Source organism: Desmodus rotundus, chromosome 2, assembly GCF_022682495.2.
Source record: "Desmodus rotundus isolate HL8 chromosome 2, HLdesRot8A.1, whole genome shotgun sequence".
Taxonomy (NCBI): domain Eukaryota; kingdom Metazoa; phylum Chordata; class Mammalia; order Chiroptera; family Phyllostomidae; genus Desmodus; species Desmodus rotundus.
Genome location: NC_071388.1, coordinates 5,735,761 through 5,763,432, shown reverse-complemented (window position 1 = coordinate 5,763,432; position 27,672 = coordinate 5,735,761). Strand labels below are relative to the sequence as shown.

The 27,672-nt window shown below is 50.4% G+C and overlaps 1 protein-coding gene across 5 annotated transcripts in view; it reads left to right on the top strand.

Annotated features, from left to right (window-relative positions):
* Window positions 1-27,672, top strand: part of ERG (ETS transcription factor ERG) — a 214,924-nt gene that overhangs the window by 155,712 nt on the left and 31,540 nt on the right. For all 5 annotated transcript variants that reach the window (XM_053917163.2, XM_053917178.2, XM_053917182.2 and 2 more), the window contains 2 exons: window positions 7,512-7,729; window positions 19,951-20,102. In XM_053917163.2, the coding sequence (XP_053773138.1) occupies window positions 7,512-7,729; window positions 19,951-20,102 (370 nt within the window). The remainder of the gene's footprint in view (window positions 1-7,511; window positions 7,730-19,950; window positions 20,103-27,672) is intronic.

Genomic DNA, 27,672 nt, shown 5'->3' with positions numbered 1-27,672 from the left:
GGAACAGAGATGCTATTAACATCACTTATATGATGTTCTCTTGTTGCTTCGAAGCCTCTGTACATGTTGGATGTATACAGCTCAAGGAGTTTGGAGATAAGTCTTCACCCGCGACACCATCACCACAATCGATGCCACAAACACATCCCCTGAGAGTTCACTTCCGCTCTCTTTATTTACTTTATTTTTGTGATAAGGACACTTTGCATACGATTTAACCTCTTAGCCAGTTTTTGGGTACACAATACAGTACTGTCCCCTGCAGCACTGTGCTGAGCTGTGGGGCTCTGGACGTTTTCCTCTCGCGTATCTGAAACCTTGGACCCTTGAGTGCCAGGCTCCCTAGTCCCCTCTCATTCTCCTTTCCAATGTTCAAAAGAGCATCCTGCATGGTACTGAGAAAGTAAACCAGGGTTGTTTGAAAAGTAGGTTTGTTGGGCTTCTAATTCCTCAGGGCTCACTTAAACCTGGTTTGCACTGTGTGGAGCATAAGCCTTATTCTTTTCCTGTATGTTCCCTAGCTATGTAGCATCCCTAGTCCTGGCCTCTGCAGATCTCAGGCACAGCCTGCAGGACCGTGCTCCGTGGCGCTGTGACTGCAGACATCACGCCAGCGGCAATGAGCTGCTGATCCCGGTCACGGGCTGTACACCCCACGCATCTCCCAAGCACATCCCCCCTTGACTTAGTTGATGATTAATGTGAGTATCAACACCCGTGTGATGTTAATACTCTATTTGGATGCTAGGAACAGGTACGCAAAGGATCCCGCCCGGAAATGCTTCTACATGAACAAAGGCGAGGGTGGGGGAGAAGTACGTGTGCAAGAGAACTCCAGGGTTGGCCACACCTGCCCAGAGCCCAGCAGAGATGTGGGAAGTCAGAGCAGGACACCTCGGCTCAGGGTCACCGGGGGACCTTCTCCAGCTCCTTCTCTTCTGGAGGGATGTGCTGAGGGGAGGGAAGGCACCTTCTAGGACGGACAGGAAGGGAAGGAACAAGTAAGGGTGAAAAGGGAAGAATTCGGGTTCTCTAGGGGAGATGCTGAAAGACAAGCCTATGCGGAGATCCTCTAAGGTTCTGGATTAACAAAGACAATAAGGATGGATAGGTAGGTAGGCAGGTATGTGTACATGTATATATGTGTGTGCATAGCTGCATGCATGTCTGTATGTGTGTATATGTGTGTGAGCATGCGTATGCATGTGCATTCATGCTATGCATGTATGTACCTTCCCACCAGTCCTGGGTCTCGTTCTTCTAGCGCCCGGCTGCTGTTGCGCGTTGTAAACTCGTTTGATGCTGAAGTGATACCACATTGGAGAAATACGCTCTTTAGACAGACTTCATTTGCCTATGTACATTTTTCCTTTGAGGTTAATCCAAGATTTTTTATATTTTTGAAGGACTACAATAGCAGCGTGTTAAATGAGAAAAACATGAGCACAAAGCTAGATGCTGCATTTCATGTATGGTTTTAATGTCTCCTCCACCAAAGAAAAGAAAATGCCAATAAGGGGCGAAATGATTCACATCCAGTTCGACAAGACATCTGTAACGTATAGTGTTTGGCTTTTTGGGATTACAATGAAAAGACACACCAGTCAGATGAAGTTTCTCATCACGTGAGATGTTGGCCATGCCTGAACATTTAGAATAAAAACTCCCGAGAGGTTGGTTGGCCTGTGGGTATTGGGTGAACGGTGACAGGGGAGGGCTTCCCTGGGTGTGTCGTCTGTTGTGTTTGCAGCTGTTTCTCTCTCCTCCAAATGTGATTAGGAGTAGACCTTCCGGAAGCATCTCTTGCAAGCGCGCTGCCTTGAAGAGGAGCTCTACACACCTGGGCTTGAGACAGCCTCATAAATAGCTTTCCCGTGTCATTCGGTCTGCAGACATCCACTTAAGGCCACCAAGTGGCCGTGTCTGCAGCCTGCTTATAAACGGCAGGCCTACCTGTCCTGCCTTTCCTGTGTGTTATTTGCTAAGGGAAGTCAGGCATCTGCCACAATGAACACCTTCCTGTACGGGGCTATCGATTTGGGTCTGAATAATCTCATTAACCAGAGAAAAGAATGGGTTTGCTGACTTCACTAAGTGAGAAATAATGAGATATAGCTGGGACCCATTGTCATGGTGCTTTTAGGCTCCTAGGTGAGGGGGTCATACTCAGAAGGTCACCTGCTTGTTCCCAAAGGACTTTCCCTTTCCTCTCCTGTTCCTTCGATCCCATCTGACACCCTTGGAATCTGGGCCTTTATCCCCTTACCTTCTACCACCTCTTCCAGCTGCCAGCCGTTCTACATTTCTAGGTGGTTCCATTTCTCATCTGCGATAACAGCTCTCCTCTTCCCGCAGCCATCTCGAGACAGGGTGGAGACTCACTCTGCCTGAGACCTCCATTAGCCTAGCCTCTTCTTTCTTCTCGTAACACCCAGGCGGTGCGGGCACAGAGCCTGGGGAGTGATCCACTCAGAGACACAGGCCCTGCTTCTGCCTCCTCCTCCTCGCCGCTGATCCACCTCCCAGTCCTGCTTCCTCGTCCACGGGCAGGAATGACCACTGACCTCACAGGGCTGTTGTCAGGACTGAATGGCCGTAGTAGTTCATACAATGTGAGATGCCATTGGTTATAAAACGGACGATCATTTTATCTGCCAGGGAGGAGGAAGAAGAGCTGCTGCTAAACTGCGACATGCCCCTGACTGTAACAAGCACCCAGGTTCCAGAGCTTTGCAAACGTGAGAAGTGGGGTCAGTGAAGGAAGGAGACATTAGAAAGGTATTGCGTGCCAAGCGCTTACCTAGGTAGCCTGGTTTACTCCGCGACGGGTCAGCTGTTTATGAGTCAATAGAAAGTGACTAACAGATCTGCTGTGTACAGTGCAGGGAGCCGTGTGACATTCCGAGGTCTTCCTGGTTGTGCGTGAGAGGAAGTGCAGGAAGAGTTTCGCATTGGGTTGCAAGGAGGCGAGGGCTGTAAGGAGGGGTGGGCTGTTGGTGCGAGAGGACGCAGGCGTCCCGAAGTGGACACAGCGTTGTGATAGCAAGGACCCTGAAAGGCATTGTTTCGGGAAGCGTGACTGTGAACTTGGTGTGCTTGTCGCGCTTCGTCTTCCCATTTGCCTTTGGTAATCATCCGAGGCACGTAGGCTTGAGGAGGCCAGGCAGCGACTGGGAAGTCCAGTGCCCTGCACAGCTGGGCCTGGCCATTTTCTGAATTTCTGAGAAGCATGCAGGGGTCGCTTCCCTCTGTGTGCTTCACACGCTCCAGCTGTGGAAGAGGGCTCGTCCTTCTTTCAGATGGTCTCACTCTCAATGCTCGGCCACCCCCGGCTTGTCATGAAAATGTACGCACGCTGCACTCTGTCGGTTAACGTTACAGTGTTTTTATGAGCCGTCGGGCACATGTTAGAAGCAAATGTGAGCCCAGACCCTTATTTTCGAATTCTTTTACTTGAATTGAAGGAGCCTCTCAAAACACCCATCTGTTATGGAAAGGCATCGGGGCCTTTGGCTGGAAATGGTAGTTTGCGCATAAAGTGCATTTGACGTTCTACTTTTTTTTTTTTTTGGTTTTTAGTCTACGTGTTTTGCATCCTTTGTCAGACCCAAATCTAGTTATTTAAAGTTAAAAGCATGTCTTAGGCCTACAGTACTAAGTGCAGTGTGGTTGAGTCCTCTCCATTCTCTGGAACTGCCCGTCAACTGTTACCCCGTGACGGAAACCCAGAGGAACAGTTCTCACATGTTACTGGTGCATTCAGTATTCAAATGAAGTTGTAAACACTGTGCACTAACACAGCGGGCCCTTTTGTCTGGGGGCAATTTGCTTAGAATTTATGTGTTTCTCCTCAGTTCATAAAAAATGGCGTTGGTCGTCTGCCACTTGCCACATCAGAATATCCCAGCTTTCCTGGAGCCGCCGAGAAAACACCCCCACGCACTTGCACACTCCAATCTAAAGTTCAGGTCTTTTTTTAGTAACACAGCGGCAGGCATGTTAAGTTATTATGCCGCGTTTGTGCCAGGTTGTGACTTTTCCGATTCCTCTGTTATAAAGCAACCAGCGCAGTCCCCACACCCCGCGGCTGGCCGAATGTTCCAGGAGAATACCCTATACACGTTCACTAAGGCGAGCCCTTTGGCGGGTGGGCAGGCAGGTAGGTGAGATGGCGCTGGAGAGGAGGGAAGCCAGGCGGCAGGCAGGGAGACAGGGGCAGCGTGGCCATCGAGGCCCGGGACAGTCCCTCACAGAGCTGGGGTCGAGGGACTCATGTGTTCCTGGTTACCAGCCTGTGTTCAGAGCACCGTTCATTCTGGTTTTAATCCGACGGGGTGAGAGCCTCTCCCAGCTTTGAAGTCCCAGGGCTGCTGAGCAGGAGAATCCTCTGCATCAGCGTTTGTCACTCAGACTCAACGCAAAGGGGCGGCGAAGCCCGCGTGTAACAGAGCGAAGCCAAGTGGGTGGACAGAGAGATGCCGTTGGCGTGCGGCCCGCGTTGGCTGCGGTGGCCGCCCTTGTCGGAGGGGGTCTCTGAAAACGCCCCTGCAGCTTCTGTCTGCTCCCCACTGTTAAACGTGCTGCACTGGCATGTGGACACGTGTGTGCATGTATGTGTGATTTTGTTTGTTTGTTTCCTTTCCCGACCTGGATTGACATCCAAGTCTTTGGCTGTATTGGTTTTGTTAGAATCACTCTGGGACAGCTCTCTGATTAGTCTGTCTTCCCAGGATGTGGCCTGGGTTTCACTCCTTTTGAAATGTTTATTCTGAAGCTACATTTTTTTTAAAGACTGTTTCTCCTCCAGTGAACAAAGGCAACTTTTGATATTCTGAATCTTATCGCCATTCTCATTTTTATGCAATATTGACTTTGAGGAGAACTTTAAGATGCAAAGAAAAAATGTGCACCTCCCTTATCTCTAGCTTTCATAAATATTTTTTTCTAAATCGATCTCAATTAACTTTGATTCCTTTCTTTCAAAAACCATGTGCTGCAACTACGCTTTGCCAGATGTGAGAGTAGGCTCCTCTCCCCCTCTGAGCACACACTGTATGTAGCCTCGTCTGCGTTCTAATGTTTTGGTCCATTTTCAAAATCTCACTCTGCGTTTGTTTGGTCATTAGATGTGTTTGCAAGAACTTCCTAATTTCTCTCGGGGAGGGGGGTCATACTAATATTGTAACATTGTTACTCTTCGTTGTGAAAGCTGCTTTTTTGTAATTGTGAAGTGAACCTGTTTTTTATGTCTAAACTGTGTCTGCTAATTTCTGATATAAATCACGCACCTGTCCATGTTTCTCTTTGCCAGTGAGCGCACACCAACGTTACCTGGTATGTTTCTCCGAGCCGAGCCCTGGTGGAGTCCGCAGGGTCGGGTGGGAGGAAGAGCAGCTCTGGCCTCGTTCCTGTTCTGCATGTGCAAACCGTTCTCTTAGTGCTGCTAGGGGAAGGGAGTCTATTGTGCAAAAATTATTTAAGAAGCTCTCATTTTTGTCTTGATTACTTAGCACAACTACCCAACCCCATGGTGCCAATTTGACTTTGAAACCCACATCTGTGAGTTCAGATTCCTTCACTTCATTCACTCCATCCGTGGCCAGAAGAGAGGAACCTGCCACCCACGGTCCCCGACATCGACCTGCGCGTTTCTGCGCCCTGAGCTGGGTCGCTGCTCGTTCTGTTGCTGTCTGTCTGTTGGTGTCTTTGCTGCTGCAGTGCATCTGACATGCCTTCCTTTTTGTTTTTTCTTCCTTCTTGGGCCTGATCCTGGCTCTTTGGCTGGCACAACCTACCCTTCTGTATGTTTTGTGTTACTGTCTAAACCCTTAGCTTACTCTCTCCCAAAGCATCACAGGGCTGTGATTCTAGGGGATTTAAAGGAGTCAGGGGTGGTGGGTGGTAACGACGCTCAGGCACCTGGCCATTGTCTGAGAGTCAAAGCATTGAACTTGCTTTTTGTCATTTTCCCTACTCACTGATCCACAGCATGAAGTCCATGCACGTGGGAAGCTATGAGCGAGGTTGGTCCTTGCGTAGCTGGGGTATAGAGTGGCAAAGGACACGCTGGTTGGGTTTGTTAAATTGCAGGTGTTCCATAAACATTCTGAGACTTCTGGGTGGAGAGGGAGGTTTCTATCTTAGCAAGGCTGCTTCATAAGGCTCTGTTACTAACACGGAGCATCCTTATTCACTTCAACACCAACTCAGAGAAGAAGAGTGGAGTGCGATGTAAACACACATCCCAAACCGGGAAACGTAAGAAGGGTACTGTGGGCGGTGGGGCAGGAGATGCAGGTGACCCAACACAATGCAACTTCATCACTGGTGCCCTGTTGACCTTGGGCAGCTCACATCAAGGGCTGGATCTTTCTAGGACTCAGATTTCCTCATTTGGGGATGAGAAAATCGGACAAGACAGTCCCCACAGTCCCCCTCCCACCCCCTACCCCGGCTCCAAAGTTTCCCCTTTTAAAGAAGGTGGGACACAACCAGCATTCGCATCTCCCTAGCTGAGAGCGGTACTGAGTTTGCCAACAGGCTGAATTAAAAATGAGCTCCACATGGATTTGTGTGTGTGTGATGGAACCCGACATTGGATTATCTCCCAGTTATTCTGCGTAGTTGCTGCACAGTGTCTCATTGGCGTAGGTGAACTTGCCGAGTCAGATTTCCCTTTGCTGCATTGGCGGCAGGGAGACTGTCAGCCCAGCCACAGGCTAGCCACCTGTTTGAATTAGAACCGTGAAAGAATGATCCACCACCACCAAATTTCTATTTCTTCTCACCAAATCATGCAAAAGGGCAAAAATGTCAGTAGGGAGGAAGGAAATAAAAAAGAGTTCATCGGGGATCCAGATATTTTGAACATCCTGGTATTTGAAGGCATCTGGATAATTCACAGCTTTTTTTTTTTGGTTCATTTATCACCCAGATGTTCGCCATCATGGAAGCACCACTTGCAAGCCTATTGCAGCTAATAACCTCGAAGTGGAAAAACTCGTATCTTTGTGCGCTCGTCCCTCGGTGCTCTGTTCTTCTTCATTCCCCTTCTAAGTGCCTCTTCCTTAAACTCTCCTGGGAATGTGGCAGTTTCGCCAGATGCTTAGGTGTGAGCCGTCACTTTTCTTTTTTTAATCTTCACGGCCATCCTGTATCCTGTCTGCTTGAATTATACATTGAATTTGTCAAATAATGACACATGCAATTGGATGTCTTCTAAGATCTTTGAAATTCAACTTCCTTGAGTTGAGATTAAAGTGGGTATTCTCTGCTCTGCTGCACTCAATCCCGGGCCGTGTGGAGGCGGGCATACAAGTTTTCCCAGGCCAGACAGTTCCCACTCCTCTGGTCTGGAAGGAAGAAAACCGGCTACTTTTTTTCTCGGGAAAGGTAGACCATAACACTAGCGCAGAGGGGGCCCCAGTTAGAAATGACTGCAAAGTCAGCCTCCCTCTGAGCCAATCCCGTCCTCCAGCGCGTCCTGACTCTGTGTTTCTCCGGGCATCCAGGAGGCACTATCAGTCGTGAGCGAGGACCAGTCGTTGTTTGAGTGCGCCTACGGAACGCCGCACCTGGCAAAGACGGACATGACCGCGTCCTCCTCCGGTGACTATGGACAGACATCCAAGATGAGCCCACGCGTCCCCCAGCAGGACTGGCTGTCCCAACCCCCAGCCAGGGTCACCATCAAGATGGAATGTAACCCTAACCAGGTGAACGGCTCAAGGTAAGGAGACTGCTGACTCTTGTCCTCCTGGTTTCCCTGCCCCCTCGTCAAGGCCAAGTGGAAGTCAGGGGGTGCTTCTCCAAACATCCTTTCAGAAGCAAGGCCACTGAGCGGTCGCATTGGCCAATGCTGAGAAAGTGCGTCCTCCCACAGTTTCACACTGAGGACAGAGGTGGTAAAACCAGTAGCTTATGTACCAAGAACTCGCTTTGGAGATGTGGTGTTCAGTTCAGTTTTCCAGTCATGAGGTCTCCGTGGGGGTGGGGGGCGTGGACACACGTGGCAGAGTTCGTCTCTGAGGTTTTATTGTCTGGAAAATACTGCCGTGTTACATTTTCATGGAGGGAGAGTGTCAGCTAGTGGCCGGGCAGCATTGCATACCCACGCCATGTGCCGTGGCCAGTGGATCTTCTTAGTCATATGTCCTCCCCCCAACACCCTCCCCTCTCCGTCCCCATCTCTCAATGCTTGCTGCTTCTGCTCGTCTTTGTTACACTTAAAACCGAGCTCTCCTATCGCCCATGATCACGAACTTCTCTGTGCTGTCCGGTAGGAGGTCTTACCAAGTGCAGAACGATCTTTGGCCCTCAAGAGCGTTCCATTGGATGTAGTCTTGAAAAGTAAAGTTGGTTTCAATTATGGTATCATACCCTAAATTATATTCAGGAAGAGGAAAAAAAAACCTCAGGACAAAGAAAGGGTGATTTTTAAAAATGTTGCAGGACTTAGAGTCATAAGAACAGCCTGCACTTTCTAGAGCTTCCTGCACACAAAGCTCTTTTACCCCCAAAGTCGTGTCCCTCCTCCAGGCAGCCCGGTGAGGGGTGCTTGTCCCCATTGGACGGATGAAGCAACTGAGGCTCAGGCGTTCTCTGGATAACTCGAGATCACCACTTAAAGGGACTCCAAATTTGGATTCAAACCCAGGGCCTTTTCCCCTATGTTACAGCTGTAGTAGGCCCTTTTTGGTATGTATTTTAATGCTAAGTACAGTTTTATACATGTTGGAAGCCACTGTATCAACTTCCAGTGCGTCATCAATGAAGGTACCAAGTCACAGTGCCTTAGAGGGAACATCCATAGGGACGCTGGACAGGGCAAAGAGGGAGGCGGGGGATGCCAGGACTCTCCCGGGCTCTGAGAAGTCAGCTCACGCTCTGCCTCTGGTTTCCCCTTGAAGCCGGGGACGTCACCCTGATGTTGAACGTTCGCATGGCGTGAGTACTCCACGTGGAACTCAAGCCAAGGCAGGCCCACCTTGGACCCCATCAAGAGAGTAATTCCCAGACTTCTGAAAGGTCCCTGGTAGAAAATGCCATCCTATGGACCAGGGTACCAGAGTCCCAGGTACCTACCTGTCGTGTGTAGATATCGTACAGGTCACTCCTGTCCATCTGGTAGCGTGTCTCCGCCAGCCATTGACCAGACATACCGTGTGGGCAGAGTAGGTTACAGCTGTGCGTATGGAAGCAGAGTTTATTCTGGCATCCTTATTTGTTAGTTTTTGTGTTGTTTTTCCATCCAAACAACTGCGAGCCTGCTTTTGCCCGCCCTGCGTGTCTGCGACTGAGAATGGGGCGGGACCATTTTGTGAAGGATGCTGCTGAGCGTGTGGAGACGAGGCGCAGTGGAGCTGGCCCTGCGATCGGGCACGTGATCTGCTTCTGTTTTTGTTTGTTTGTTTTTTGCGGGGAGGGGATCTGTTTTTGATGGCGCCCCTGATCCCATGCACACCAGGAGAATCATGGCGGGACCCTGACAGCAAGCTGCATTTCTAGAGCTTTCTCCTTCCAATGCTAGTTTCTACCTGCAGAAAATAGACTGGTGTGTGTGTGTGTGTGTGTGTGCGTGTGCATGCACGCACGTGTGTGTAGCGGGGGCAGAGGAGCACACCTCGGCCGACTGTGCTTGCCCCTCTCCCTCTGGCTAGCAGAGTGGGCGCACCCTGCCCTCACTTCCAGAGTCTGGCTTAGGACCAGCCCCAGGGATGCTGGCCTGGACTTAGCAAGCCGCAGAGAGGGGATGCAGCGAGGAGGAGAGGACAGTGCTGCAGAAACAAAACCTTCTCTCGTTCCCACTGTGCTGTTCCTGAGTTAAAAGGAGGAAGAGGAGGAGGGGTAAGAGCCTGTTGTCTTGCAAGACAAGTGCAAATACCATTGCCTTTGCCTGTGCTTGCCTGTGCTTGCCTTCAGTGGTCCATGCCTGCTGCCCACCTGCCCTGTGGGGCCACCGTCCCAGCCTGAGGGGTCAGCACAGGGATTAAGACGGGTTCAGGCAGCCCTGTACCAGGCCAAAGGGCTTCAGTTCCCCTGAGGTCTGCAAGGCGTGGCGGCAGGCTGGAAACCCCAGCACTTGAAGCAGAATTCCTCCGGGACATCTCAGATTGGCTCCTTAGACCTTCCCCTGACGAGATGTGGCTCACCCATGGTGAGGCCAGTCCCCTTTACTGAAAACATGGTTGCGGTTAACAGCAACACCTTGATTAGCATTGGATGAACTCTCTGGGCACAATGGACTAGCCAAGTGGACACAGGAACTGGACTGTGCCTGGTGCTCTTGGCCTCTACGCTAGTCAGCCGTGGGTATGGCCATTCCTTCATACCTCAGAGCAACGTTCCCTGGGGTGGCCGGGTTCTTGTGACAGGAGGGGCTCTGCCTGGCGGGATGGGAATAGGAGAGGGGGTCGTACATGAGGTCAATGGCTCAGTGGGATGGTTCAGGCTGTGACCTTGCAGAGTATTGAAAGCTGGGTGCTGAGGCCGAGTCTGCTCTCCAAACCCCCAATGGTCGGCCTGAAGGGACAAGGAGGTAGGGAGCACTCAAAATTCATTGGCAGCGAGATCATGGGGCCACCAAGGGGGTGTGACCTTCAGTCTGATTGAGCTAGGAGAACCCTGGGGGGACGTGATGTTACTCAGATCTAGCAGGGTCTCCTGGGCTCCTGCACATAAGCGGAGACTGCTGGAGGCCTCTGCAGGTGAGGGATGGTGAGAACTGCAGGAAGGTGGAGGGGTGGGGAGAGGGGGAGAGAAGAAGAGGGAGAGAGGGAGGAGCAGACACTGATTTGTTATCCACTTAATGATGCATTCATTGATTCTTCATGGGACCTGACCAGGAATCGAACCTGCAGCCTTGGCACATCAGGACGATGCTCTAACCAGCTGAGCTACCCAGCCGGGGCCATTGTGGATGTTTTAAAGGCAGAATTGTGTGGCTTGCTGATGGGTTGGATCTGTGGAGTGAGGAAGAGGGAAGTGAGGACGAGCCCCAGGTTTGGGGGACATGCTGCCATTGAGGAATGGACGAGCCACAACTGGGGATCTTTCTGAGACTGGAGCCCAGGCCCCTCCGAGTATGGCTCGGACTCCGAGGATGGGCACTTTGCTCCAATAAGCACCAAGCAAATGGGAGGGGCTCTTTCCTCCTTGCCTGAGTTCAGAGGGTCTTAATTCATTACATCAGTGGTTCTCAGCCACAGTGATTGTGCCTCCAGGGGACATTGGGCAATGTCTGCAGACATTGCTATTATCATAACTCGGGGGAGGGGACGTTCCTGGCATCTAGTGGGTGGAGGCCAGGGATGATGCCCAACATCCTAAACACCAGACAGCTTCCCCCCTCCCCGGAAATGACCTGGCCCCAAATGTGAGTGGTATCCAAGGTAAGAAACTGGCTGTGCCGAACCGGCTTGTGTCTGGTGTTTCCTCTGCGTTGTGCACGGGGCTGGCTGCTGTGAGGACAGGCTAAGAGAAGCTCATGGTCCAGCAAAGGTGAAAAAGACTCTGTGAGATGGCTTGACAAGTACAAGGACAGAGGGCCCAGTTATAGCTGGAAGGAGGTATGACTCCCACCTGGGCAGGAAAGAGAATCGTGAGGAGTAATCTTAAATGTTATTTGTACAGCACCTCGTGATTTATTAGATACAATGTATCATCCCATTTCCTTCTTAAATCTACGAGATAGCATTGTGACTATCCCTATTTTCCATATGAAGACCATTGAGTTTTCAAAAGTTTGATACCTTGCTCAGGTGCACCTGTCGTAGGCAATTTGACCGCAGGCCTGTGCCCCTCCTCGCTCCCTCGGGCTCCTCCTAAGGCTGGGCCCCTTTTCTGTGTTGTCCGGGACAGCAGCAGGTGTCTCCAGGTGACGAGCCAGCACTATGTCCTGTCTTCCGAGAGGCGTGGAATGCAAACACTGAATTTACACTAAATGTGTGTAGTGTGTGTATATTACACATAGAAAGATTTAGCTCTGGAAGTAAGTGTTACTTTATTACAACAGGCCAACTTACCTGCTCTCACCTTGCATTATCTTCATGAGGTATCTGCAAACCAAACCACCTCTTGAAAAGGGCAAGTGTGAAGAAGAGACCCGCAATGTGGGTGCACCAGGGGCTCATGAAATACTTGGGCTGAAATTAGAGAGAGAAATTTTCAACTTCAGGATGATGGCCGTCCACGTACCCTCTCCGGCGTTGTGTGGGAAGAGGCTCTGCCCAGCCATCGCCTGCAGAAGGGGATCTTGGCTGAAGGTCTTTTCCTATCAGGTTCTCTCATTTTATGTGCAACCCTGGGACCAGTCTCCCTCCACACCGTCCTACTTTGACTCACTGAGACTTGATTTCACGTGTGTTTTTGTTACATTTTCTGTAAGACTCTACTTATTACTTTAGGACGGTGAAATGCACAGCTCTGATCATATTTGCTCCTCTCTGCCTCAAGGTTCTGAAGCGGATTGGCACGAACAGTTTCCTAGCTAAGCCCGGCCACCGTCCAAGCTGTGGGGGGCGCGAGGCTGGAGACTGGCACACTAGTGGTTTTTCCAAACTGTGATAGTGAGGTCAGTGAGTTAGCATGTCCCATTTGTAAGGGGCCTTGTGTCTTTATAGATGTCAGCTCACTGGGCTGCAGAGCTGGGACGTGGGTGGAGAGAGCCTCTGTCAGGGAAAAGGGAGGAAGGGAGGCAGAGGCTCCCCGTCCGTCCATCTTTGCTGTCTCTTCGGAAGTGAAACGACAGGCCTCATTTGGTCAGAGAAGAGAGCCTAGGGGCTGAGTGCTTCGCTTGGGTGCCAGTGAACTCCACAGGGTCGCCGTGGGCATTGAGGGTGGCTGGTGGGGGGCTGCTTTGGCATTTTTTTGTCTCGAAAGGGAAATCATTTTGGTTAACCAGAAGTTACGTAGCCTGTTATGAAAATAAAAACCCGAAGCACCTTAAATGGCTATTGGGCTTAAGTCTTTTCTCCCTGAGAAATAAAAGTGTTTCAAGCAAAAATAAATAAATAAATAAAATAAAGAACCCCGCCCCCCCCAAAAAAAAACAAAAAAAGAACAAAAAACCACACAGGGTAGAAAAGATGTCATATAACTATTTGCAAAGACCTCAATCTATAGAACATTGTATTTCCAGATGATGAAACCCAAGAGGATGCATTCAAGGCGTGCACGTCAGATGCGCTTGCTAATACCCATTTTCTGCTGCGAGGGGAACTTTATAAATATGTACTTAAATAATGAGACTTTCCCAGGGAAACTTCCAGTCCCTCTTAGGGACAAAGAGCTCACTGTGGGTATGTTGGTGGTGACTTTTTAATTAATTTAGTCTTCAGCTGCTTTGGAGGACGGGGGAGGGGCAGGGCGGGTGGGAAGAGACTGTGCGTCCAGGTGTAAGGGAGAGTATTTAGTAAGGGCAAAAGTCACGCTCAGCTGCGAGGACAGACGTCTACAGTTTCGGTCTCAGCCCGGAGTTCTCCATGAATCACTACCCAGCTCCACCCACTGCTCGGGCCACGGGGCCTGAAGCAGCTTTTCCATCACCTCTGATTCAGAAATAAAACAGACCCACCAATTACCCCAGAGCCCTGCAGACAATCCCCTCCTTGTCTCGGGCCCTAAAAATACCTTTTGTGGTGACTTACTCAATTCACGCTATAAAACTTGATTAGGAGTTTGTTCGGTAGATTAGGACTAAGCATGTGCTTTCAGGATTCTCAGGAAGAAAACCACGTGCAAAGGGAATGTTTGGTGTTGGGTTCTGCCGGCCGGCCTCCTGGGAAGCCCGCCCACTGGTGGAACTGACCCCCTGGGGCTCTTCGGGTAGAGGGGCCAAAGAAAACCTTTGTATTGCTCCCCTGTAGCTTCATCCCTTGGAATCACCTAATAGACTAATGAACGTTCGAGAAGACAGCAACATTCTAATAAACGGTGAGGAGCTGGAGACTGCGTGGGAGTCAGCAGGAGCTTATCTGCCCATGAGAGAGTCGGGGGAGGGGGAAGGTATGGAATATGGATTGGGGCATTCAGGGAGGGGCAGAGTATGGGGAGTCAGGGGGAGGGGCTTTAGCCACACAACCACAGGTGCCAGGACAATAGGGACACTTGTGTATCCCCAGCACCTGGGACAGTGCCCGGCATAGAGACTTGCTCTGTAAATATGTGTTAAATGAGAAATGAATTGAGACGGTCCAGGGCCAGATGGCCAAGGAGCATCCTAGGGAATGAGGATTTACCCAAAGGCACTTCGGGTGCAGGAAGGGCTAGGTTGCGCGTGGCTGGCGGGGGTTTGTGTTTGGGGAAGATTGCTGTGGACCTAAAGCCCAGAACTCCCCCACCGTGTGATGGAGACCAAGGCAGCAGAGGCCCATCTCCAAGTGTAAGAGGACTTCAGAAATAGGAAGGAGGATGGGTCTTAGAGGAAGGGTAGCTTTTCTAGAGTATTCACAGGTGTGCCTCTGTTCACCAGAACAAGTTACATCAATTTCCTAAATTTGATGTCAACTCACCTTGGACTTTCTGGAAAGCCAGAGAGCCTGTGCTAACTTCTTAACTGGGGGGAGTATCACAGATTTAATGTGGCTAGTGAGCTTGGGGCTGTCGCTTGGGGCTGCCTTCCATGCCATTCTTGGATAAATGAGGGCCATTCACACTCAGCCCAGACAACAGCACAGGGCCAAGGCTCCATCCGTGTCAAGCTGTGGCCACGTCTGCACCTTGTCCCTGTGGGTCTTTTCCATGGTGGAATCTGCCCTGCTGCTCTAAGTAGACTCTGATGTGGGAAAAACCAATGTTAGATGGCAAGTTTATTTTCTTTTTCAAAAATCAAAGCTTTAATTTCTCAGTACATTTTTATAGGCGCATTACTCTTTTTCAAGAAAATAAAAAGGTGCCCTGACTGGTGTGGCTCAGTGGACTGAGCACCAGCCTGCGAACCAAAGGGTTGCTGGTTCAGTTCCCAATCAGGGCACATGCCTGGGTTGCAGGCCAGGTCCCCAGTAGGGGGCACGCAAGAGGCAACCACACATTGATGATTCTCTCCCTCTCTCCCTCCCTGTCCCTCTCTCTAAAAATAAATAAATAAAATCTTTTTTTAAAAAAAGAGAAAAGATATTATGTATGGATATAACTAAAGGAAGCTTTTGTGTTGGGCTGGGGCCCACTCAATCTTACAGAATTAGGTTGGCTACTTCCCCCCAATGGGCCAGCTCCTGTCCCGGTCCTCGATTCTCTCTCTTCTAAGGCTCACGATCTGAATCAGATTCATTCCTGCTCCGCCTTCTTAGCACAGGCACTTCTCGGATTTACTCTTACACTCACAATCGTTGGCCCATCCTGTGTGCAGAGCGTGCGCCACGCTGAGCCCCTCGAAGTTTTGGGGGGGAGCCTATGACATCCAACCGTACGAGGTGACCAGACATCAAAATTCCTCTGTACATCCAGATAACATTGCGTCTCCCAGGAGGCTGTGCCTTTGCTTGCACGTGGATGCCCGATTGAGTTCACACCCGCACCTTCCCCGTGACTCCTCAGGGCCCCTCCCAGGTCATTCATTGAAAACACCCCATCGTGACGACTGCACCCAGTCTACTGAGGGTCAGTTTTGTGTCAGCTTTACGGTTTGCATCTGTGGAAGAGACCCCCCCCACACGGGGTCCTAGAGTGTGGTGGTCAAGAATTTGGACTCAAGACCCAGTGACCTTGGGCCTGACCTGTATTGGCTTCTCTGTACTTCCTGTCACATCCTTGCTACAGGTATTGACCTCATGGAGTTGGGTTGATGAAAAGCATAGTAGCAGCTAACCCATTTATCATGTGCAGAACAGCATTTTAAATGCTTCACCCACACATAGATTGCAGTGTTAACCCATGAAAAGAGTTTGGAGCCACCCCCAGCACGAGTCCGATCCCAGACAGCAGAGCAACCCAGTAAGGTCTGTGGCTCCGTGTTTGCCCCCAGTACTCGGGTGCTCTCAGAGGCAAATTTGACATTAAAAGACAGAAATCAGAAGATTGTGGACACTGGACTATATAGCGTTCCACTTCTTAAGATCTTTTCATTTTTTTAATTATTTACTTATTTATTTTTTTCTGTTCCTGCCTGCCTCTTTCTGGTTGGCCAGTTCTTTTCAAAAGCAAGCAACAGCCCGTATGGAGGGCTGGCTGGGGACACACTGTCTCTCGAGGTCCATTGCTGACGCAGCCGAGAGCTGTGCTCCAGGAGCACCTTGCGTTGCACCCGGCCTCCCTCCTTTGTCTCTCCCCATCCCCCCACACAGCCGCCATTTCACAGTTTGATTCTCTGAACTTGACTTAGGTAGCTCTTATAAATGGAATCACATAATACTTGTCTTTCTGCGACTGGCTTATTTCACTCAGCATACTATCCTCAAGGTTAACCCGTGTTGTCTTATGTTGGAGAACCTCCTTCTTTTGAGCTAGAACAGCATTCTTTGTACGTCTACACCCCATTTTCCTGACCCATCCATCCGTCAGCGGACTGCAGGCTGCTCTCACACCTTGAGCCTTGCGAATAGTACTGTAATGCACAAAGAAGTACTGATTGCTCTTAGAGATCCCGATTTCAGCTCTTTGAGATAAATGCGCGTCAGTGTGACTGCTGGCTCGTGTGGTTATTCATTTTTTAAAGCTTTTCGTGGGCCGCTCAGACTGTTTTTGTTGCAGCTGGACCGTTTCGCACTGCCGACAGTACCGCGAGGGCTTCGGTTTCTCTGCCTCCTCGCCGGTGCTTGTTGTCCTCTGTTCAGTGTTTTGTTTCCTTAAAGCGGTGCCTAATAGACAGCCCTGAGAGATTTTCTTCTCCAGGAATTGCTGCTCTCTGTTTCTTCGGTCTTTTGATACATGGCCTGGTCTCGTCTCCCACCTGCTGCACCAGTCTCTCTGGTGGGCACTGGTGACTGACAAACTCCCGGAACAGGGCCCGCACACAGATGCCCTCTTCTGCTGTTGAGATTTCCAGGAGTGAAAACAAGGGGAAATGACTGAGAAGTGAGAATGGAACGCTTCGGGCCCCTTTATCCAGTATTCGTTGACTACCTACTTCGAGCCCAGCATGCGGACCAATGAGCAGCCCTCTCCCTGCCCCTGGGCTGGAGTTCCCTTAGATTTATTACAAAAACCATTGGAAATGATCGATAGCACAGTTCTATTCTGTCTTCCTCAGAAGCTAAAACAAAGTACAATGGAAAAAAGATTATTTTTTTCATCGTCCTGGAGGTGCAACGTGTGGAGTCCCAGTCTGGTGGTCTGATGTGACAAAGGAAGCGGGGGTGGGGAAGTTTGGTGAGCCGAAGTGGGTCCTGTGGTTGTAACATGAAAACAAAGGAGCGTCCCCCAAACTGCTCCTCTCTAGACACTTACTGGCACGCAGCTTTGGAAAGCTCTTGGCAGTGCAGGTTAACAGCCTGTCCTGTCCCTGGGTTCAATGGGGGCTCAGCTCTAACACCGCAGGAAAACTGTGGGACCTGTGTCTACAGCACGTGGCCACAGGTGCGGAAATTAAGCTGTTGCAAATGAAGAAAATGCAAGAATTGGTCTGAAGGGTCTGCAGTTCCCAGATTCCCCTATTTCTGTAACTCTCTACACCTCTTTGACTTTTCACGTTTTCGATAGTTAACTGTTGTGTTGGAGAAGAAAGAACTGGGGCTGCCTGGCATACAGCAGGCACTCGGTAAAAATGGCCTAAATGGACATGTGAGTGAGCGACTGTGAGCAGGGCTCACCCTGGACTTGAGAGCCCTTACTTGAGTTACGCTCTCACCGGCCACGTCTAGTCTTTTTCCTAAAGAACCAAATCCCTTTAACTCTCTGCCCTGGTAACTTCTCTCCTTAAGACAAATAGACCAAAATACACACTCCACTCAACTGATGGAATTTTCCAAAGGGCCAGGAAACTAAGGCTCAAGCGAAGACACTCGGTGTTTTGATAGTAGGATGGGGCTTTGAGAGATAAATGTTTGCAGCCAGGAAAAATCGCATCAAGAGGAAATACCGCCTGTGTAGGCAGCGCTGGAAACGTGGAGGACCTGCACCATGGGAACTCAGACAGTTATTATTTTTAAATTTCCGTCATGTTAGTACAGCTGTGAGCATGCCGCGGAGCAGGGTGGTGTGTTTCCAGGCCCATGGTTGGGCCTTCGTCCTGGGCGGCCCCGCTGTAACCTCCGTCCACAGACGTTGACTGCTTCTCACCCGTGGTCAGTCCGTGGCCCTGGACACACGAGCGAGCGATGCTGAGGACAGAGCTGTACGTTTAAATTCCCAGGGGCCAAACGAATTCCCTGTGGAGCTGTGCAGCCCGATTGGCCCTTCCCGCCCACCTCCCCGCCGTGGCCTTCGGGTCTGGAGTGGCCTTCATTGTGCCTCAGCCCCATGGTACCCACAGAGCACCCTCCTGTCTTGGATGTCTGTGACCTTCTCAGGCTTGAAGGTCAAGTCCATGCCAGGACTATTGTTCCATGATTCTGCAAGGGGGCTGCAGAGCTCCCACTAACAAAGTGTGGAGGAGACCCCCCACCCTCAGGCCTTCAGCTTTGGGAGGGAAATCTAAAATCCAGTGGAGACTCATGGTTCCCCAGAAAATGAAAAATCACGTGTAGGGTAGAGTTTGAGAGGCAATATCTAGAAATCCACCTTAGAGGATGTAACCCAGATCGAGGCCTCCCTGCTACAGTAACCCTGGGCTAACCATCCAAGAAGGTTTTGACATATTTTTCTGTTTCCTGGGTAAGCTGGACTTTCTATTAGGAGTTTTCTTATTAGACAGGACTTTACCATGTCCTATAACTTTCCAATCTCAAAAAAATTTTTTCAAAAAAACAATTCCCTTTTTCCTTTTTGCAGAAAGGCAGGTTTGTCTTTCTTCTAATGGCTGTGGCTGCCTTATTAATAGCAGCCCTGCGAACTGTTCCCCAGGGACCCAGTGGCTGAGCCCTTCAGGCACGCACACCATGCGCTAAACACCCCAGCCCAGGGCGCTGGAGTGAGCTCTGGGCTGCCTCGCAGAGTGGCCCCTGCCCCCTCCTCTGCCTCCCGGCTGGCACCCGAGCTTGGGCCATCGTGAGTCTCCAAGTCCCCCAACAAAAGATGGGCTTGAAATTGGGATGTGAGGTTCCATACAAGGATTTTGCTCTGAGGCTTTGAAACAGAGGAACCTCATGGCAGGATAAGCCTTGCTGAGTGCGCCCCGGGTCGCCTCCCAGCATCTGTGTGCGTGGCCTGTGGACTGTCACGCAGCGAGAACAAACGGCAGTTCACTGTTTTCTGCACGTGTTTCCAATCAGTTGTCACAGATGGAGTTTTGACATGACAGTTTCAGGAGGAGCTGGCTGAGGAAATAGAAGCCAGGTGGCAGCTTTGCTCCCCACGTGCCTGCTCTGTGCTGGGACCGAGCCTGGCCACTGTCACAGTCAGCTCAGGCAGCCAATAACGAAGTGCCATAGACCGAGGGCCTCAAACAGCAGGCATTTATTTCTCACAGTTCTGGAAGCTGGGAGTCCAAGGTCAAGGTGCCGGTTGGGGTGGTGTCTGGAGAGAGCCCTCTCCTCGGGTTGCAGAGGGCCGGTTCTCACTGTGTCCTTGCAGGGCGGCTAGAGAGAGCTCTCTGGTCTTTTCCCCTTCTTATAAGGGCACATGAATCAAGTATGTTGGCCTCACCCTCCCAACTTCATCTAAACTTATGTCTGAGGAGCCCCATCTCCAAATGCCATGACATCAGGAATTCCACATATGGACTTTGGGGGGACACATTCAGTCCCTAACAGGCACTGCGTTTGCCTCCTTTTGCTTCCCTCTCCTTCTTCCTCGCTCCGTCTCCTCCAGCTTGCCTTCCTTTTGCCTTCCTTGCCTGTCTCTGAATCACAGCAAGGCCAGGGAGGCATGTTTTTCAGTTGCCACAGTAATAGGGGAATTTATCTTTTCCTCCACCAGAAACTCCCCCGATGAATGCAGCGTGGCCAAAGGCGGGAAGATGGTGGGCAGCCCGGACACGGTCGGGATGAACTACGGCAGCTACATGGAGGAGAAGCACATGCCACCCCCCAACATGACCACGAATGAGCGCAGAGTCATCGTCCCAGCAGGTCAGATGCTTGTCTGAGGTGTCACAGAACTGTGTCTTCCTGCCTGTGGCTTCCGTCACCCTCCGTGGTCTAGAGCAGTGATTGTACGTGGGAGCCAGCAGGAGTGGGTCCGTGTGTGGTGAGGTGTTTGCTGGTGTGTGCACGTGTGTGCACATGTGTGCGTGTGTGTGTGTGTGTGAGAGAGAGAGAGAAAGAGAGGATGTCCATAAAAAGTGACCTAGAGTCAGGAATTACCCTTTGTCTGAGATTATTTGGTGTTAAATATCTTTTCTTTTATGAAATGCTATTCATAATAGATGATAGCCTTGTTGGTTTTTAAAAAAACTTTTTTTTCTTATCTGGGAAAATAACAAGTTGGGAACCGTCCACTGCTTGGTCTTGGAATCCAACATTCCAGCCGTCACTGGCCTGTAATACCGATTACAAGAACCAGAGTTGCTGTTCACCACAGAATTAATTCTACACCCAGCCCAGAGCAGTGACTCGGGGGGAAATAGCAGGCACGTGTCTATTTAGCGAAACTCGAGGTAATCGGAAGATGGACTTAAAGCTCCTGAGAGGACACGTGTGGCATGAAACTAGAACACCACCATGCCGACCTCAGCAGTCACTGCTCGGTGAGCCTGGCTCTGTTTGGGCGTTTCAGGAAGCGACTCACAGACATTGTCTCATGTGGTCCTGGGACATAGGTGGGCCCGTCACGGTGTTCCCAGGAGGGAAAGGGAGATCTGAGAGGGCAACTAACTTTTCCAGGGGCAAACAGCTAACTAGAGGCCACTTTAGAATTTGAAAAGATCTGCCCGAGTCCTTCATTCCCTCTCTTGAGGTGGCAGATTAAGTCTCATCTCCTGACAGTAGCCCCTGTGGGTCCCTCCCATTACTCACTCCGGCCATCTGGTCACTCTGCCGTTCTACCCAGGGGCCTGAACTTGCTGGCAGCTCAGCCTGAAAGCCTTGATCCCAGGTGGTCCCGTCCTTCATCGGGCTCTGTGCAAACACCTCTTTGGAGCGGCCCTTCCTGACCACCCCCTTCTAGAGCCACTCCCCACTGTACTCAGTGACTCCCCCGCCCGCCCTGTCTTTCTTTATTGCCTTCCTCCCATCTGTCAATACTGTGTGCATTTATGTGAACGTTCGCGCATCATCTCCCTCCCTCTGTGGAGGGCGAGCCGCACAAAGGCCTTACCCGAGTGGCTAAGAGCAGTGCCTGGCAGGCAGCGGGTGCGCAGTGACTCACTGAGGGAGGAGCGATGAGATGAAGCCTAGCCACTGGGCGGCGTGCACAACTCATTCCTCGTGGCCGTGGTCATAAAAGGCACACACGGGTGACGTGTGTGTGAACTTGACGACCTCTTCCCCCAGGAGAGTGATGGCAGGCAGCTTCAAATCCTCTCGGTGGTATGACCCCTGACCCCTACCTCTTATTCTGCCATAAGCTCCCATCCGGTGGAATTCTATCACCTTCCAAACAGGAGAGCTGAGAGGGCAGAGCGCTGGGCAAAGCTCCTGACTTGGATTCTTGGGCTGGGTTCTCTGCAGGGCTGTCACTGTGTGGCCTTCAGCAAACTGTATGAAGCTGGTGTGGTACAGCTGGGGATGGGAAGGATCAGCCTGGGCGGCCAGCACTGATCTTGAAGCACCTTGTAGGGCTTTCACAGAACACCGCCGAGATAAAGTCTCATGTGTGCCTTCTGCAAGTGACCAAACCGGTTTTGGTGTTCAACATTCATACAGGAGCCGTGTATTTCTTCGGTCTGATTGTGGCAACTGGGATGCATCCCCAGGCTGCATCACTTGTCACTGCGCTGAGAGCCGGAGGCGTTTAGTTTCGAATGGGGGAAGTCACAGAAATGAAAGGTCCCAGGTGCCTGTCCTGGGTGTGTGAGATCAGGGCTTGAGATCAGGGCTGTGCCTGGGGACACATGGGAGGGAGACTAGACAGATATAAACAGGATGAGGTAGAAACCCAGACAACTCCCACCCAAGCCCACTCACCCTTTGCCGTCCCCCTTAAGAATTATGTAATTTCTTCAATTTAGGCAAAGCAAAATTTTTAGTTCTCTAAGATGAGAGCATCAGTCTGCTGAAAGACCTGCATTGGAAATTCTTGTCTTGGTTCCTCAGGGAATCACAGAGCCACGAGGTCATGCCTGGTGCCACTTACACCCTTTAGCTGGCGAGATCATCATCCCGTCATGCCGTCGGTATGTTTCCATGTCATCAGTGCCCTGTCCAGTAGGGCCAGGCGTGAGGCTTTCTGTGTTAAGTAAAGTGTTCAGAAAACAGGAGAGATATTCACATGGGGAAGTGGCAAAGAGCCAATTCAACCAAGTCCGAGCCTCCACCATTTCTGATCCACGGTGGGCGCCCGTGCAGTGCCTACTGGGTGGTGGGGGTGGGGGGGTGGGGAAGGGCTGGCCGCGCAGATTGGCTCACAGTCCGTGTTTGTGTAAAGGCTGGTTTCAGCTCCTGAAGAAAGTCCTCTTTCAGCGGCTCCCGCCTTGGGTTGCTTCACACAAATGCAGGCAGTTATTCAGTTGGTAGCGTTTGTAAGAGTTAATTGTGGCTGATTTTGCAAGTTGTGTCTTTCAGTTATTGGTCAAGCTTAGTGTGCGTGTGCCCATACACAGACACACAGGCGAACACGTATGCGCGCATGCATGCGGCTGCATTGCACAATCCAGATCGCCCCCCCAGCATGGCGGCGAGGCTGCGGCACCTGGGGCAGCTGCCTCAGCTGCTGCACCCGCACCCTCGCTCCAGGACCCAGGCCTCCCTCAGGCACATTTTGGGCATAGAGTGCTCTGCATGCAGAGAGAGAATCCTGCAGACCTGGTTCCGAATGGTTCATATGGTTTCTACTAGTTAGAGGCCTTGATTAATGCTCAGGAGGGCACATCATAAAGATAGCTGGAAAAGGTAGTATTTCTAAGTATTTGTACCATCAATCAACTACCTACCGATGTTCAGATTTTAGACCGAAAAGTGGTTCCAATGCACACTGGCCAGAGAATTGGTAGGTATAGTGAGAGGCGAGAAGGCAGGGCCCGGGGCGTTGTCTGTGCTCAGATGGGGCTCCTGAACTCCTCACTTCTCAAAGTCTCCAGTGTTGATACTATCTTTAACTCCAGAGCTACAAAGACACTCATAAAATATCTCTCGTGAATAAATATATATTCCTGAATTTAATATATTTACTCTGCCTCCTCCTTATTACAGAATGGATTTTAGAAAGTTCACCCAAATATACTCAAAAGAGCAAGCTAGAGCCAATTTAAATCAGAAATGGATGGGGACGTGGACTAAAGTAAGAACAGAGACAGTGGAACCAGGAGGGAGGTTTTATATATGTGTATAAATGCAAACTTCTAAGTCTTGCACAATTGCAAAAGGTGGGTGTTATTTGGCTCCAGGGCGTCAGCAGGCAGTGCAAAGGGGACCCATGACTCGGTGTCCCACAGGACAGAAGAAGACTAACGTGGGGAAGGTAGCCCAGCTGTGGATTCTGAGTCGAGAGAAATGCGTATTGCTTGACTTGCTATAGTAAGATTTCAGGGAGGTCATGAGAACCGTGTGTATTGGTGGGGCTACCAGGCATTCCAGGAAGCCCCGCCTTACACCTGTTGTCTTGGCAAAACTGTTGGATGGTGCCTCTCCCTCTCAAAGCGTAATGGGTAGACAATAAATCGTGTCTGTACTTTTAATCTGTCGTATCTATCTATCTCTCTATCTGTCCCATCTATCATCTATCTACCTATCTGTCCATCCATCCCATCTGTCCATCATCTGTCCGGTGTGCTCATCCATATGTCTAGGTCTGCATCTCATGGGGTGGGCTCTTGCTTACACAGTCGTATATCAGTGTCATTCAGTGACATCAGTCTTAATCATAGGGACCCTCGACCTATGACTTAGTTAAGTGGCTCTTTGTTGGCTCAGCTTAATGTGGAGCCTGACTAGGAAATGTTTCTCCAGTGCGATCAGATCTGTTGCTGTCAGAAATACCTGGGAAACTTACGATTCAAACATGCACATTCCCAGATTGTCTGCACCCAGGCGTGAGGAGGAGCACTCTGCATTGCTGACACCCTCCTTGGTGGTTTTCATGTGCCATAAGGTATGAGAAGCTCTCAGCTAACGAGAAGATGCTGCATAAATTCTAGTTGATACACGTTAATTATTCTGAATAAACAGGATGTGTCACTTTTAGAAGAAGGAATGGTAAAAGGAAGAATAGAAAACAACAGCTTCCCACTGATGTTCCAAGAAGAAGAAGAAGAAGAAGAATCATCATCATCATCATCATCATCACCATCGGCCATTTGGTAGGGAGGAACTTTGTCTTCTTAAAGTTTCTCCCTGAAGATGTATTTTGGGGCTTGTCATTGGTTGGCACGCTAAATGTGGCGAAGGCCATGTGTCCAGGCATTCACAGGGACGTCCGAGACCATGATGACACCAAACGCAGTATGAGAGCCGAGGAGGCACCTCCACCACACTCGCTGGCATTGGCGCTGAGCTCCATTTGGACCCTTCGGATGGAGCACATGACCAGGCTCCAAATGCACTTTACTGTGTTCTTACCACCAGCCAAGATGACTTGGGTACCAGGCTGGAATCTGACTCCCAGATGTCCCCAGTTCTGCCTCACCAAAGGCTGTGAAATAGGTCAGTGTTTAGAAACAGTGGGTCCCCGTATTGTACAACAGAACCAGTATGTTCTAAGGGACGTCAGTCTCGTGTCTCATGAAGCGTCTGCCGTCAGGGATGCTGCCCGTCCTGTGGCGGGTGTGCCTCGGGCAGTCGCCGTTACTTTGCAGGCATTGACAGTGTACTTGGCGATGTGCTAGCCAACAGCGCTCGCAAGCAGGAAAGCACGGTCTTCTCCAAAGTTGCAAAATGCTGACCCAAATGCAACAGGGCCTCTGGTTTTAGCAGCTGACATTATTCTGAAAGATTTTTCTTTTTCTCTGTTTTTATTCCCTAAGATAGGTGATAAAACATTGAGCTTCTCAAAGATTCTACTTATTTTCTAACTACCCACCTTGAGCACAAGCCCCCGCGTAATCCGAAGTCTCGGAGATAGAGTTGCCGCGTTCGTGTCCTCGCTGGTTTACTCCCATCCATTCATTCATTCACTCACTCATTCACCAAGCACTTTCTTTCTGTGTTCCAGTCACCGTGAATACAAGCTTTTATGCAACTGAAAACCCCCTCTTCTTGGCCCCCAAACACACGTGGGTGAAACTACGCATATTGTGTCTTCCTCAGACCCTCCATGCTGGGCAACTTCTACTCAGTTCCAAAAGTATTCACTGAGTACTTGTCACTCACATTCATCACAGAGGAAGTGACCCAAAGCTGGCAGAAGCAGATAAGACCCATCCACACAAAGCAGTTCATGACAGGGGAGTGTGCGATTGAGTTCCAGCGAGTGGTTCGGGCCAGTGACTCAAGACATCCGGGGAACGAGATGAATAGAAACATGGCTAGTCCAGAATGGCCTCCTTTCTACCCCTCAGGCTCTGATCCCTGAATCGCTCTGTGGCCCCTCCACTTTCCGGTGCCACACCCTGCCCTCCAGGCACATCGCTCTGTTCCTGCACCGCTGCGTGGTGGCAACCCAGTGTCTTCCTGCGCGCTGTCCCCGCTGAGTGAATGCCCTTCCTCCTTTCTGTGCCCACAAATCCTTCTCATTCTACAAGGCATCTCTGAAGTCCACCCTGTCTAGGAAGCCATCCTTGATCCCTTGGCAACTTAATCACTTCATTTACACATTACCAAGTCTTTTATTACAACACTTTATTTTGTTTCCAATTATATTCTATATTGCATCTATCTCCTTACTTAAATCCAGGTATCCCATCTAATACCATGAGAGTTGAGAGGCCTTGTGAACTAGACTAGTGGTAAACACGTGAACCAGTCTACTGTTCAAGTAGAAATTAGGGGTCAGCATTAAGGCAATTCAAGATTAGTGGAAAGCCAAGGTCACGTGAAGGGAGCAAGCAGCCGCTCTGACCACAGCTTGACCACGATGCTCTCGCGAAGCTTCCAGTGTGGCTTTCAGCTTCCTGGCAGCTACGCTAAAGAGAGTCATTGGGGGAGTCATTCCTGTTTTCAAATAGAAGTGCCACAGAGAAGGCCATGGTTTTCTCAGAGAAGATTCCCTGGACTTGACACTCGGGTCCCACTGAGGCTAGAGATGTGACCATCTTCCCGCCACAGTTGGGACACCACATTTCACCAGCTTGCTGCCTGTCACGTGCTCTAGGAAGAGAGTGGGTTATAGCAGAGATGCTGACAGACACCTGGCACCCAGTGTGCGCCTTTGCTGCTGGTGAGTGTGTGGTCAGGGTCTTGAGTCCCCACCCAGGCAGAGAGCCCGAGTCACCTTCCCAGGACCCTGCTGGGGCATCTCCAGGCTGGGCTTCCAGCTCAGTGACCAACGAGTCATAGAAGAACATCCCCCTGACCGCTCCCAGGCAGCCAACACCTCGTGTTTGCATCCTAGAAGAGTTGGTGATTTATCAGCCTGTCCATTCCCTTGCATCATTATAAGCTTCCTGGGTTAGTGATTGTGTCCTTTGCATTCTTAGTCACCAGACAAAGTAGCAAGCAGAGGTCGGCGAATGGGCATTTACTGAGCTAATGGTGATCCAGATTTAGTGAGTGGGAATCCCAGAATCACAGGAGCTGGAGCTGCAAGATTCTTGATGTTCTCTGCTCAACTTTGTGTATTAGGGTTCTTCACAGAAACAGAGGCAGTCTCTCTCCCTCTCTCTCTCTCTTTGTGTGTGTGTGTGTGTGTATATAATATTTATCCTTTATCTATCTGTGTACTATGGGGAATCGCCTCATGTGGTTAGGAGGCTGAGGAGTCTGCAAACCCACAGTCTGCCGTCTGCACACCAGAGGGTCGGGAGAGCCGACAGTGCAGGTCTCAGCCCGAGTCTTAAGGCACGAAAGCCAGCAGAGGACGGAGGGCAGACAGCTCCAGTCCTCTCTTCCTCCACTTTTTTGTTCTATTTGGGAATCCCAGGGAACCCCAGGACTCCCACCCATAGAGGGGAGGGCCCTCTGCTTTCTAGAGTTACCAATTTAAATGCTAATCTCTTCTGGAAACGCCCTCACAGAAACACCCAAAGATAATGTTTACTAAATACCTGGCTTCCTGACCCAGTCAAGTTGGCAGATACTTCAGAAGCCTCTGTCTTTAAACTTGAGGAAATTGAGCCCTCCAGAGGTGACACAGGTTTCCCAGGGACACAAGCACAGGTGGGTAAGAGCAGAGCCACTTCCCAGCCTTGCGTGTTTATATTGAAAGATTCCCATGGTCAAAAACTGCACATTTCTTTAATCAGCTGAATAGCAGTGGAGGAGACTGTCTGTGGGGGCTGACGTGTGACTGAAGTCAGGCAAACTGGAACGGTCGCAGCCCCTGCCTGCTGAGCACACGCCACCTGGCCGTCTGCGCTTGTGAAGCAGGCGTTACCTCACTGAACCCCCACAACCACCCCGTCTTTTAGGTACTACTTGTTCACTCTACAGGTCGAGAAACTAAAATAGG